The sequence below is a fragment of the Artemia franciscana genome, chromosome 13 (genome assembly GCF_032884065.1).
Source record: "Artemia franciscana chromosome 13, ASM3288406v1, whole genome shotgun sequence".
NCBI classification, from domain to species: domain Eukaryota; kingdom Metazoa; phylum Arthropoda; class Branchiopoda; order Anostraca; family Artemiidae; genus Artemia; species Artemia franciscana.
Window position 1 is genome coordinate 15,243,430 of NC_088875.1, and position 14,799 is coordinate 15,258,228.

Here is a 14,799-nt window from a genome sequence, read left to right on the forward strand (position 1 = left end):
AAAAGTATACATCTTTTGATAAAAAACGGCTTTAAGGAAACTGAAAACTTATTTCTTTCTTCTGATCTTACTTATTAGGCTGTTTTTTTTTTTGCAAATAGCCTTTTTTTTATTCTACTTTGATCAGTGGTGTAAATTTTCAAGTGAATTTAAGCATACTATGGAAGTTTTGCAAATAGTTTCCAAAATTGGAAAGGATACATTATAGTTGTCAATTTGTGTGATGTGAGGGGGAGCTGCATAGTGTCCTGATTTAGCAGTGTTTTGTTTGTGTTCATTGTTATGTAGTTTTTGATGAAGCATTTACTTTATTTCAGGGTTTCTTTTGTGAATGAGTTTGTTACCCTTCCTCCGCCCGTATCGCCTAATCCAAAAGCCAAGAAATCAATGAAGCCGTCAACTGAAATCAGTCATGGCTTGCCATTTGAACCATCTATAGTGTATAGTCTGATGCAGACTTTTAATGCTTTCAAAGAAATGGGGCGTCAAGAGGATGCCGAAGAATTACTCACTGTTTTATTGAATGCTCTTAATGATGAAATGATTGAGGTATGAAATCATTGTTTTTCCATTTTTAGTAGAAATCAACTTTGTGCAGAAAATAGTCATGACAATCATCCGAATTTCAGCTTGTTCAGCTTATAACTTCAGCTTAACTTCTTTGAACTTCTTTATGAATTTCAGCTTATAACTCCTTTGTAACGCGAATGATGTACGAATGTTTTTTATTGAAAAATTAACTTGTAGAAAAAGTATTTTTATTTTATTGCCGAATCTACAGAAGCTGAGGGCTCCGCAAAAGACAGCTGGAGATTCGTTGAGAAGCTGCGAACTGGACGAAACCACGTGAATTAATTAAAAAACAGATTTGTGGTATTTAAGCTGCAGAGGTTCCTTGTGGCATATATTTGAGTTATGGGCTCTTCGAGGGCAAAAACGTTTAAGAAGACTGATCTAGACTGTCAGTTAACAAACTTAGCTGTCGAAAATTTGAAAGTCCGAATCCTTGAGGAGATATCCCAAGTTTTTTTTTTATTTTATATATATATATATATATATATATATATATATATATATATATATGTACAGAGAACAAAAGGAAGAAATAATGATCATAGGTGATTAATTTTTAGATCCCCCACTTTCCTTTGTGCATACGGCCTAAACCTTGATAAGTCTGTTTAAAGTTGGATTTTTGTTTCTCAATAGGGATGATATTTTTCTTTTTGAAGGCACTTAGGACTGACTAGAAGTCAAAGAACAGGTTCTAGTAGGGTCTACACAATCCATACAGTTGTATGAGTTAGTTGCCTGTTTGTAGATTCTTTTGAGTTCTTGCGACAAAGTAAGAACGTTGGCGCTGCGTGTTTCGAATCAACGTTAAATGTCAGTTTAAGGGGATTCGATACCTTACAATCATTTTGTGACCCTCAGCATATTTTGTCAAATCCACTGTTTGGCCATTATTAGCCATTATTTGGATTCTTCTTTGGCTAAACTTCACGACTGATGTCTTTATTTTTAGACACCCAAATGTAATTTTGTTTATTTGACTCTTGTTATTTATGGTGAATGTCTTAATCGCAGGCTAGCCTGAGTTGTCTGGTTTTGAATACCTTGTGTAGTATTTATATTTTCTGAGGAATACTAGTTGTAGTTTTATATAAGTTATATAAATAATGTGTAATGTAGTTTTATATGGTCCTTCAAAGGTTTCAATAAAACAGCTACAAAATTAAAACAGGGTTTTCAGTGGGAATATGCTTTGGTAGTCAGTGTGCGAATGCCTCCTTCTTTGAAAAGCTAAGGACTTGTCAGTTAATGATTTAGCTCTTTTCTACAATTATTCAGTGAAAAAATGAGATATCTTTTTTTTAGGACTTATATTTGGGATTTGTAGTTGTAAAATCGCCACTGAATGTTTTTTTTTTTCTTTTTTTATATGAGACATTGTTGCTTTCGCGTTAATTATATCTAATTTTGATTTTTGATCTTGTAAGTTGATACATATTTTTTTATGGTTTTGACTTGAGTATGCTGACTTAAGATTCACTATGCGATTAATACTAACTAAAATTATATAATCTTTTTTAGTTCGTAAAACTAGTTTCCAAACCAGTGCAGAATGGCATAGACAAACCGGTAGAGAATGGTAATGTTGAGGAGCCCGAAGAGTGGCAAGTTATTGGGCCTAAAAACAAGGGAACAGTAACCCGTTCAGCTACAATTTGTAGAACTCCAGTTGGTGATTTGTTCCTTGGTCAAATGAGGTCGGTTCTTCAAACTGAAAAGGGCATGTGTACTGCAACGCTTCAGCCTTTCTTTACTCTGCAACTGGATATCCAGGTAGGTTCTTCTCCTATCTATAAGTTGTCTCACTTTATATATTTGACATGTTTCTTGTGCAATTTTTTTTTCAAATGATTGTTTGCTTCCGAGTGTTTGTTCTGATCCTGAGTGTTTGTATATGTTTTTGTTTGTTTGTTACAAACAACATTTATTATAAAAAAAAACGGTTTCATTAAAGCGCTGCTAGCCCAAAAAAGAGGCTTGGTCCATCCCATTGTGTTAATTTTCTTCTTCTTCTGTTTTGAATTAACATGGCGAAGCTTTCAAATAAACTCATCAAAGGACCAAATTCTGAGCCCTGCAGTGTGTTGCCTCTGCTGAGTCGAATTCTGGGTTCTGGATAACAGTAAGTTGTGTTTTGGATAACAGTAAATAAAAATTCATACTTTGTGATCTTTTCAGTCTTCACTGGTCGATATGTTTGGGCTAATTGTCTTATTTGGCGAAGTTAGCACGATACAACTTTGGGATTTGTGTTATGATTTTCCATAGCCGACATGGAGCGTTCTGTCGTCAAAATAAAAACATTTAAACTTGCTCGCAAAATATTTTGCTATTTCCGTAAAGTTTAAATCTAATATTCCACAAGACAGTGAAAAAAATATATATATATAATCTTCTCGTTAAAACTGAATCTTTGATTTTGATGTTATTACTAAGTTTTTTTATAACAAGGGTGCACTGGTGCCAATGGTGGGGGGGGGTATTCGCCTTCCTAGTCTTTTGTCCCTATATATTTCGAAAACAATTTTTTAGGGGCATTTCCTATGTAAAATACCCTTTTATAGTATTACCATCGGAAAAAATTAGAAAAATAAAATTGTCCCTACACCCTATATTTTAAAAATACATTTTATCCCCTCCAACATTTTTGCGAATTGGCGCCACTGTCAGGCTGTAACTATGTTTTGGTTGTTCTGAGTGCTGTATTACCAACCTGAGATGAAACCAACTTCGCCACTACAGGACCATTAATTTTTTTTTAATTTTTAGAATGAGAAAGTCAATACAGTCAACGAAGCCTTGGACATGCTTGTAGTCAAAGAACCTTTAGTTGGATACATTGATCCAAAGAATAAAAAGGAGATAAGTGCCTCTCGCCAAACGACACTTGAAGCACTTCCTCCTGTTTTGATGCTCCACTTAAAATGTTTCCTGTATGATAAACACGGAGGCTGCCAAAAGCTTATGAAAAAGATTGATTTTCCTTTGGAGTTGGAGATTCCGAGAGGTAGGCCATCTATATCTAGTTTTAAGTAACAAATTTTATTCTTGTATTTAAATTTTGTAAAGATGGTGTTCCAGTTTCTTACAGCTTTGAACAGTTTGGGTGAAAGATACTTTTTCTGAATTATAAAGGAGTATTTTCTGGTTAGGAGTGCAGACGTGACAAACACACAAACAAAGTAATTTGATGCTAATGAAGTAGTATTTTTGTTTAAAAGTAGTTTTCTTTTGAATTTGCGAAACCTTACACAGGGGGTCAGTATTGCCACTTTCCAAGACATTCGTCCTTTATAGTAAGCTGAACTAATGGATTCATATGATAATTTTAGTACATATTATATCCCTTCGGCTGATGATTCTGGAATATTTAGATTGTGTTGGTTTACTTAACTAATCGTGTACTCTGTTTACGCTTTCTCATTGGTATCTAGCGTGTACGTTATTCGTTTGTCCCCATGATATGCTGTGGTCGTAACCCCTATCCTTAGAAGAGATTTTAGTCATCTACAATTTCATGCAAATTGTAGATGCTTATCAATGCTACTAGTGTTCCTAACTTGTGACATTACTTAACAAGATTGGTTGAATTGTAAGTTTACTGAGTCTTTGGTTGCCAAGAAAAGGTAGATTTGTCAAGAAAGGGTAGAATAAAGACACTACCTGCCAGAGAATATATGAAATTCTTAAAAGAACAAGTTAGGAAGCAACATGGTAACAGCCTTACCGAATACATCACCTTTCATGCTGTGTTCTTATATTTATTTAGGTACAAAATTAGGTAAATTCCAATTCGATTTAAACCCGGCTCTTAGAGGTAGACACAAGTTCGAATTTTTGATGGAAAAATTATATTTATGCCGCAAAGTACGCTGTCAAAATTCGTGACTTCAAGTTGGTGCATTGTCCAGAATATTGAGAACTTCTGCCTCCAAGATAACTCTGTCCTGTGCTATTATGAAAAAATGGTCGACCAGGACATCGGCAGTTGATGGAAAATGGCTAAAGCCATTCTCTCACCCAAAATGGGGCCTTTATTGGGAAGTTTTCAACCGTTTTCAAAGAGACCGGATGTTATATGTCACTCTGTCAGGAGTATTAGGAGCATTGAAATGTCTCGTTGTCTTGGTTCCCATAAAGGTCGAGAAGCTACCTCGTTTGCCGCGCTGTTGCCAATCATGCAAAGTATAAATACATTCCAGTCAGAATTCATAGGAAATATGATAATTTTAGGTTCATAACGGAGGTACTTTTTGTTATCGGATACTTATCTGATTATTCGTTAGCAAATATATACCCGAATAAAGATTTTATAATTACTTCTGAATAGTAGAAAGTTTCTTGTTAAATGAACTTTTATCTTGAAATTTATCAAAGGAAGTAAAAATAATTATTGAAGTGATGTCCATCTAAGTCATGCGCAGAGTCAAATTTTTTTACGGCGACAGTGAGGTGGGGAGGGGGGGGGGTAATGTAAAGAAAGATTTATGTTTTTGTGGCTGATAGTAATTTTGGTGTTTATAAAACGCTAAGTTTAACCGCAGCCATAAAACCTGCATTAATTTAGCTTTCCTATCAATTATTAAAAATGCCTTGAAGTCATATCTGTTACTTATAAGTTTTTAGTATGATATTTTAGATAAGTATTGACTTTTAGCAATTAGGTCGGTGTGTAAAATAATTTTGCTTCAGTTCTAGGTCTTGGATTTTTTTTTTCTCTTGTTTAACTTTTCAGTTTGTTTTATTTATAAATACTTGCTGGAAAAAAATGGTTTACTCTTAATCCCCTTCTTTAAAGCCTTTGGTTTCTTAATGTAATTGTTGATTCTGGACAATCGCAATAACAAGCGATAGCCTATTGAATTTAAGGAGATTCGGTGCTTTAAAATTGTTTTTTGAGTCTCAGCGTCGGCTGGCCGTCTCAAGGATAAAGGGTCCATTAGTGAATTCTTCTAGGGGACTAGCCACCATCGAGTGCTACTCAGAATCTTTGGGTTGAATATGAAATTTGATTTAAAAGGCAGTGAAATTTCACGTCCTTTGTGTTGGCAAGGTTTTAAATCAAAGTGGGTAGCACCATAGTCCTCTAAAACTGCCAAATTCTTCAAAAGTGTTTCCTTCAAGCAGGTCTTTGTTATTTTTCCTAGCAGATAGGCTAAGACATTTTTAGAAAAGAATATTCTACTCCGTTTAATGGAAAAAAGTGAGTTCACACTTCCTAATGATCCAAGTGTCATTAAACTGGATATCTTTACCTCTGGGACAAAACGGGAGAAGTTATATGGTTTTTCCAAGATTTTTGGTAAAGTAGGCGTCGGCTTCTAGTTTTTTGTCATTTATTTAGATCTCTTATTCAAGGTCTACAAGTTCAGGCAATACCGTCCTACAAAACTAAGAAATTGTGTAAAGGACAAGATAGGGGGATTCTTTTAGGTATCGAGTTCCCTTAATTCAATAATTGTCCTTCATGGGTAAAGAAATTCAATTAATGGAAATTAGTCTGTAGGGATTTGCAGATGTAAATTTGGCGGGCTTGTGACGTATAAAAATTAACTCCACTTGATATTTTTTTTTTCAATGATGCAATGGCAAACTTCAATATATGTTAAGTTTTTCAGGCTTATTGTGTGATCGATAGCAATATCGAAGAAAAATAACAGGCGCTGGTTCTTCCCATCTGCTACTACTACTACTAACAACTCACTGTAGCACCAAGCTGCCTGAAGCTAACACAGTCACACACGCTCCTCCATATTAATCTATTCAAAGCCTTCCTTTTTTACACCGTCCCAAGAAGTTCTCGATTCATTTGAATCTTTACGATATCCTGCCACCCCATTCGGGGACGACCTGCTTTCGTTTGGGGCTAGTCGAATGGCCGACAAGTACAAACTTTGTCTATCTGTTATCCTTCATCCGCAGAAAGCGTCCCAGCCATCTCATCCTTTCTCTCATTGTAGCCCTAGAAAGCGAGATTGAACCACGTTTTTCATACAGCCTACTGCGAGATACAGTCAGTCAGTCGGGCGCCCAAAACAGTCCGTTGTCAGTTTCTATGGAATACATCTAGCAAATCCTCCTCCGTTTTCCAGAGCACCCACGCTTCTGAACCACGCTTAACCACTGTTATCACTGTAGCTTCCACAACCTGCTGCTTTCTTGTCTATCATCCTCAAAGATCTTAATTATTCGCTAGTCTTTTATCCAGACGACAATCTCAACTTGATTCACACTATCCAGTGGTTTAACGCCGGTTTCGCATGGTTGTAATTCGAATAAACGAAGCTTTAACTTGAACTTAATACCGGAAAGTCTGAAGTCATATTCTTCAACTGGAAGCTAGCTTTACCAGAAGAAATTCTTCTTTGGAGTAGTATGATCAAGGCAGTTGATCACAAAACTTACTTTGATCTTCCGACCAGCTCTTCAATAAAGCATGTACAACAACTCCTTTTAGTTTACATGGAACGACGATTTGATTCATCCTTTGTAACGACTAAACTACGTTTCTATCGCCGACTTTTTTATAACTTCAATTCCGTTGCTTACCATATTGCCCCCCTTTTTTTTAGCAATTTGATGGGCTAAGATTTTGCATCTTTTGACAGAAGACGATATTAACGAACTCTGAGTACTTTGAAATTACTTCCTACACCCCCTTTTTTAACATCTTTTCGTATTCTACCACAGGAAAGGATTTTAAAGAGATTTGAATACTTTGAACTTACTTCTTAGAACCCTACACCCCCTTTTTTTACATCTTTTGTCATTCTACTCGGATCAGTGATCTAAGAACTTCGATGAGATTGTAATCAAAGTTCTCTCTTCAATGTTCTGTTTGACAGAAATATTAAATTTTTACTAAATCAGTGAGCTGCGATATCTTACCAGATCTCTACTTAGATGACGGAAAAAATGATGATCTGATCATAAAGTAGTAACATCTTAGTTATAAAATCTTAGTGCTTAGATGAAGCTAAAAGACGGGGCAATCGTTTGTTTTTAGCTAAAAGACGGGGCAATCGTTTGTTTTTAGCACTATCTATGAAAATTCGCACAAACATGGGTCAAAACTTAATTTAGGTTTCATCAACTTCGTGAAGTAGCTTCTTCACCTTCCCCCTTGGGTTTAAAATCTAACCTTGTTAGAAACTCTAGTATATCCGACTCTGTTATTTTCATAGAAAAACAGGTTTGTCTATCTAATACTTGATTATCAAAGCTATACCACTCTGGTCGTTGGTACCGCACTTGTAATTTATTTAAGTATTTTTTATGTGGTTTTAAGTGCCTGTTTCTTGATCTGTTACTGAAACTGAACCATCCTTGGTCTTGGTATTGGACTGTAATTTATCAACAAATTGATAATTGATCAACAAAGTGATAGTTATGTTCTAAATGTATGTGGTCCACCCACATGCTTTTTGTTTCTTAAGTCTATTCTTAATTTTAGAAAAAAATTACTAATAAAAGCAAAAAAAAAAAATCACTAGTTTTTTATGAAGATCAGTAAAGATGACTAAATAATGATAAATATATTTATTTATATTTCATAAACCCGAGTTTTCACGACCGTGCTAATCCTAATGTTTTCACTTTTTAGATGTAATACTGAAAAAACTTCAAAAATATGTTTGTTTTTTTGTAAAATTGTATTTATTTTAGTGCCATCAAGCCATATTTATGCGTAAACATAAGTAATATTATTCAAATGAGCAATTAAGCAGTTCTTTATGGTGTTGCAGTATCCCGCTAGCCCCGTAACGAAAGAAGACGCATCAGTGATACACAGGCTAAGCTAAAATATCATGGTCTTGGGTTTCAAATTGTAGGGGTGGGGTTGAAAGCCCACAGTTACGGATTTCGGTTTTTAGATATGAAAATCTCAATGGTATTCTCCTTAGTTCGTGCCACTAACATTTTCGACGGGTTTCAAGATCTTTGTTAAAATTCCCCCCCCTTTTTCCTTACTTTTTACTTTTAAGTTTAAAATGGACAATAGTTACCATCCCGAATCAGTGTCATATTGTGATTCTTTTATATTCGAAAATTCATATAAAAAATGCATTATAATTTTCAGTTACTGTGAGCTGTGGTTTACTCTTTACTGGGCTACAGATATTAATGCAACCATGATAGATAAATAGAAAATATCCGAAAATTCGGAATGCCTGGTTTCTAGAAAAGATGAGATTGTTTGTTAACGTTATTTTTTACTGTAGAGGAATTTTAAATTGATGAAAAGGGAATGTTCTCCAATTATTATTAAAGGCATTTCGTTTGACTTGTTATGGCTAGTTTTTACACCATTATTTGAGATGTCAATCGCAATAATTGCCGATTGCAATAATTGTCGAATATACTACTATTTGAGCGAAATAATGTCCGATTTACGGATTCACAGAGACTACCTAGGTCTAGGGGGTTGTAGCTCAAATTCGAAAATCTAACGGAAATCTAGTGTCAAAAAGTTAATATTGAAAAAAAAAACGATGCAACTCGTACAGAGGTAGGTTCGAGCTTGGTAGTTTCTAGAAGGTAATTAAGATATAGTCCGATTTTCAGGTGGCTGTATTTATAGCTCTTCTCTGTTTTTTTCATTTACTTTTGAAAACTTTCAAAAAGATAGTTGAGGTGATTTCAACGATATATCAGCCCCCCCCATCCCCCTGAAATTTTTTTATCTATAGGTTCATAATCTCCTCTAACTTTTATATAATTTGCTGTTTTTCTATTTTGAAGAATTCGCACTCGTGCCTCCACAAGAGAATACTTTGTTCCCCCCCCCCTGTGGAAATAAGTTGGACTTGAAGATAAGCTGTGAACTATAAGATTTGGAATTCATGGCAATGAGAGTGGTTAAGCATGGCTCTGAAACATTTTTTAAAATAACTTGTGTTTGAACATGAGGCCTAAATAAAAATGATAATTTCCAATTTAAAGAAAACAATGATTTTTTTTCTTGCACCAAAGCCTTAATTTTTCCAAAAATATTCGATTCTTTTATTATTCACTATATATCAAAAGGAAGTAAATACATCATTTGAGAAAAGTTGCTACAAAGCTTTCGTTTGCCATATTTATCTTTCTATTATTCTTATCTCAAAAGAAAGTGTTTCTCCTGTCTAGTTAATCAGCACAAAATCTACCTAGAACGTTTTTTAAAGCTTGACATATATGTGGGCTTATTTAAAGTGACATATTAGTGAAAATGTAATTAAATAGTGAACCTTAATCAAGATTGAAAATTGTATTCCAGTGTTGGGAAAATTACCTGCCTAGTTTGAACAAGTAATTCCTTTTTTTTTTTTTTTTGGAAACAATCTTTATCCACCGAGTATGAGTTTGTGCGTGAAATTTTGGCTGAACGTGCTTTTCTTCAAATAAATCTCTACGAGAAATATTGTTTTGGATGTATTTATGTTTTGCTACATGTTGATATCTATGCACTATGAAAGCACCAGCATAAATAATAATAATAATAATAAAAAAAAAACTGTAAACCAACATACAGGGGAATTAATTTTGGTGATGTCTTTTCAATTAAATCTTGGGAATTATTTGGGGTGTTCCGTTCAAAACAACTTGAAAAATTGCACATGTAAGGCTAGGGTTGTATCCAGGATTTTTCTTCAGAGGGGGGGAGGTACAAAAAACTTGTTTTAGTTATGTTTATACGAGTCGAACAAACATTTTGGGCAGGGGGATCCAAACAATCACCCCCCCCCAACCTAGATATGGCCTTGTGAAAGGCATTATAGCTAAACTCCGCTTAAAATGTCGCGTAGAAGGTGTCCACACGAGCAACACGATGTGGTCTTAGGTTGTATCTGATAACTATGAGAAGGGTCAGTGGTGTGAATCGATAGAGTTTTAACATAACATTAAATGCAGGGCAATGAATTTAATATTTAAGGAAATCAGCCTTGTCTAATAATAATAATAAAAAAAATAACTCTCTACAAAAAATATAATTTTCATGTTTTGCTACCTGCTAATATCACGTATCTTCTGGTCTAAGCTGCTACTGATAAAAACAGCATGTTATGTTTGACCCGGTTTTTTTCTCTCTGTGTAAGTTGCTAATAGAATTTAATTATTGGCATGCTAATTAAAAGGTTTCTTTTGTGGTTTTATATCCTTACGGATCGTCTTATTGCTCGAATGAATCTGTGTTTTTAACCCAAATACCAATTAATTTCAGACCGTATCTGACTTCAAAATTATGCTTATGTTTTATTTTATATCACCTAAGGAACGTAATTCATTTGAAGCATTTTGTTGATTTCGAAGGGAGGGGGGTCAAGTGTTTATGGGTACGGAATGATGCTTATCATAAATATTTGTTATTTTCTTTTCAGATGGAAAATAGTAAAATACTGTTTGAATGTAGCTTAATTTAAGGCAGTTAACTGTTTTTGTTTGCATAACATGATCTTGCACTAATATAACATGATCTTGCACTAATCTTCGAATTATTTATGTGTATGGCTGTAAAATAATACTCTCTTTTTAAAATTGTACCTTACAAACTAATAAAAGTGTAAATATCAGCTTTTGTAATTATCAGCTTCCGCAATCCAATGTCTTTCTTACTCAATTTTCGGCCTGTACGTCTGTTCACTAACTATTTGGGACTGATGGATGGGATGTTTCTAACTGCTTGGCCGTTGGTATCCTTCTGTTTAGCTGAGGCATCCAGATTGGATTAACTGGCTCCGTAACTCTGAAATTTATCGCAGTTTCCTAAAACAGTTTGTGGTAATCAACTGTAAGTAAGGAGTAACTCCACCCAATAGTAACCAAAACTCTAAAAAGCGGAATTTCGATAACAATAGAAACATCAAAAGAATTAGCTTTTTTTTTTGTTGATTCTGTATATATAAAGTTAATTAAGTTTAACTTTGCCCTTCAAAAGCTACGAGCTTGAGAAAATTTGTCTGATTTTTGAAGAGGGAGGAGGGGGACTCCCCAAAAAGTCAAGCGATCTTAATGGAAATCACACCATCAGATTTTTTTTGTTTTTTCCAGTGGTGATCATACCGAATTAGTGGTCCTAGGAAATCAGGAGAGGGCTCATTCGAACGGAAATGAAAAGTTCTAATGTCCTTTTTAAGTGACTGAAAATATTGGAAGGCAACTAGTCCCCCTCTCATGCTCATTTCTTCCAAGGAAATCCAATTAAAACTTGTAGATATTCATTTGATTCAGTATAGTTGAAAGGTTCAATAACTACGCCTTTGGGAAGGACACAGCCCTCCATAGTCCTTGGGGAACGGGCTGTAAGTTACGTAAATTGCCCGATCCTTCCCATAGTATTTACTCTTTGGAGATATATAGACATTTTGAGGGGGGCTTTCCGTGGAGAAGGGTATTTTCCACGGATAAATTTTTTCACTGAGAAAATTTCCAGGGGAAATATTTACACAGGGGGAGGGAATTTTTTGGCATGATTGAAAAACTGTCAGAAATTAAAGATACAAGCAACATTGAAACTTATAACGAACAGACATTATTCCGTAGATGATAGGGGTTCCCCCTCCCTCTTTATGCTAAAGTTTGCTTTTCTGTTTCAATTCATGAGGAAAGGCTGCTCAAATGCAAGGGTCATCGGAATTTGAATGAAAAGTATTCTTTCAGAACTTGGATTTTAGCGTAAAGAGCTAAGGTTGAGGAAGGGGAAGCCTGCCCCCCTCATAGATGGAATAATTTCTTTTCGTTTTTAGTTTTTTTAATGTTGCTTCTTCGTCATAGCTGAAAAAAATTGTTTAAATTTACTACGTTAAAACAGAGCAAAAATAAAACTTTATTCAGTCATTAGCCGTAGGGAGTATTTTATTAGACGACAATGAGACTTCAGACGTCAGGTCCGGACCCCATGAATCTTATTTTTTATCCAAGTTGTCTTGCCTTTAAAAACATTCTTTTTTTGTAGACGTTCTTTCTTCTAACATTAAAGCTAAAATGAGTAACAAGCAGCGCAACTATAAACTTTTCGCTGTCATTTACCATGATGGAAAAGAGGCAACCAAAGGACATTACGTGGCCGACGTCTACCATCCAGAGCTTCAGCGGTGGATTCGATATGACGATGCAGCTATTAAAGTGGTTGATGAGAAAACTCTTTTGCGACATAGTCCTCCTCGTGTACCTTATCTCTTATTTTATAGGAGAAAGGAATTTTAGATAGGCCTTTTTTGTATTTTATGTGTGCCAGATATAATTTTATGTAGGTAATTTGTTTATAGACTGTGCATATGCTCTTGTTAGTTGACTGTATAAATAGAGTACAAGTGATTTTGTATAGAAACCAGTAAGCCATTTTTTAACTAAAATAAAGTTTGCGTGCTTAAAGTGTAATACACTAGATACTTATACATTTTGTGCATGCATGTTTTTTTTTAATGTTTTTATCTATAGAGAGCGTTTTAATCTTTGGGTGATGTCTTGTTTGGGGGGGGGGGCCGTTCAGCATAAAAAAGGTTGTTTTGGGCCTTAAGATCCATTTATGTTACTTTTTCACTTTTTTCTGAAAATTCAATTTTTCATATTGGAAAATCTCTTGGCAAAAACCTATCCTGTGTACAGAAATGCCCATAACACCTTGTCTTCCTGTTTTTTTTTGTTTTTTTTTTTCGTTATTTTCCTTCCTTTATTCTATTTTATCTTCCTTGAATCTATCTTACTCTCTTAGATTTTAAATTGTTTCATCTTGTAAAATCTTTTGTAACTCCTTCGTTTTCCTCTCAGCAAAAGTCAAGCTAGCCATTATCTCCTAACGGTCTGTTACTTGTGTTTTGAAATTGGTGTCCTGTATCGTTATTATGGCTATCCCTTACTCCCTACGGCCGCATCCAGTTTTTTTTTATGGCCGTTCCTCACTACTATATCCTAAGGTCAGCTGCTCCGCTCAGGCACCATATAAAACCTTTACTGTATGCGGCACTGACGGAGTTTCAATAGGACATATTGTGAATTTGAGAGAAATCGTTAACTGAAGTAAGTTGTCTTGCATAAGGCATCTGAAAGCTTAGGCAATCGTCTACTGATAATCGTCGGCCACATGCTTAGATATTTACTACGAGGAGTCATGCAAAAATTACAAGAACGCAAAAAAATAGTATAATGATTGTAAATTATACCAAATTGTGGGAAAAATTGGTACATATTTTCAAACAGCTAGTGGGGATACGGCCCGAAGCTACCCCTTTCTCCGCTTTTATGTCTGATTCCCTTGTTCGGAGTTATTTTTCTCATTTTGTCAACGTTTATAGATGCTATTTAAGGGCTACCAAAATCTCTTTTAATTGCTTAAACCTTCAATTTTGTTTTATATAATTTAAGTCCATTTCCCAAAAGAGGAACGGCTTAGAAAGATCTGCAAACTAAAATCAGTGCCGTAGCTATAATAGACTCGTAGTATTTATTTGTTAACTTAAAACAGTGCTCTGTAACTACAAAAGCTTCTTGCATTTTGCAGTCAAAAAAAAATTCCGAGATATGTAAATATGTATATCAGTTAATGAATGCGGTCATTGATGTGTATTAGATTTAATTGTTTTGGAAGTGCACTTAGGTTTATTTTTGTCTTTAATACGGTCTAATTTTAGTGTGAATGAAAACAAATATTTTGCCGTGTGAGAACCGAGTGTCTTTTTCTAACTTTAAGGTTGTTGGCCGTTCTATTAGTATATTTTTGTTTTGTTCCTTTAAATTTTGGCCCGTGTTTTTTGTCTAATGTTTATCCAAGTTTCTGGCTTTGGAATATGTGAAATTGGTTCCAGTGTTATTGATTATAACAGAGAGAAAGTCAGATGAACACTATGTAAATTAAATAGGGAGGACACGGAAAAGAAGTTTTCTGTGTGCGTAACCCTTTCTGTGATACAGAAGACAGGCGGTGAGTTTGTATGATTTCGGAGTTTCAAATAAAAGCCTGTTTCACATCAAAGTATTTTTCTTATTTGTAGGTTAAGAAGTTTTTTGTTTTTTTATCAGGTTTCATGGTGCCGTCATCTGACGGTATACTGCCAATACTTGCAATCATCTTTCTTTTTTCTTAGTTAAATATTGCGTATACCTTTTGATAAAACCTTAGAGATAAGGAAGCTAAGTGAAAACTATTCTAGCGTCGTTTCTGTGTATTTGAATCAGACGTACGAGCTTGTTTGAATCAGAATCCCGGGGGGGGGGCTTTCAATGTATATGGTTGAAGAACCAAAATGA

General features: G+C 34.8%; 1 protein-coding gene across 1 annotated transcript in view; it reads left to right on the forward strand.

Annotated features, from left to right (window-relative positions):
* The window catches only part of LOC136034571 (ubiquitin carboxyl-terminal hydrolase 10-like), a 39,972-nt gene extending 25,448 nt beyond the window's left edge, over window positions 1–14,524 (forward strand). Inside the window, exons 6-9 of the mRNA XM_065715814.1 lie at window positions 318–549; window positions 2,095–2,346; window positions 3,343–3,580; window positions 12,509–14,524. Coding sequence (XP_065571886.1) covers window positions 318–549; window positions 2,095–2,346; window positions 3,343–3,580; window positions 12,509–12,759 — 973 coding nt within the window. The 3' untranslated portion in view covers window positions 12,760–14,524. The remainder of the gene's footprint in view (window positions 1–317; window positions 550–2,094; window positions 2,347–3,342; window positions 3,581–12,508) is intronic.
* The last annotated feature ends 275 nt before the right edge of the window (window positions 14,525–14,799 follow it).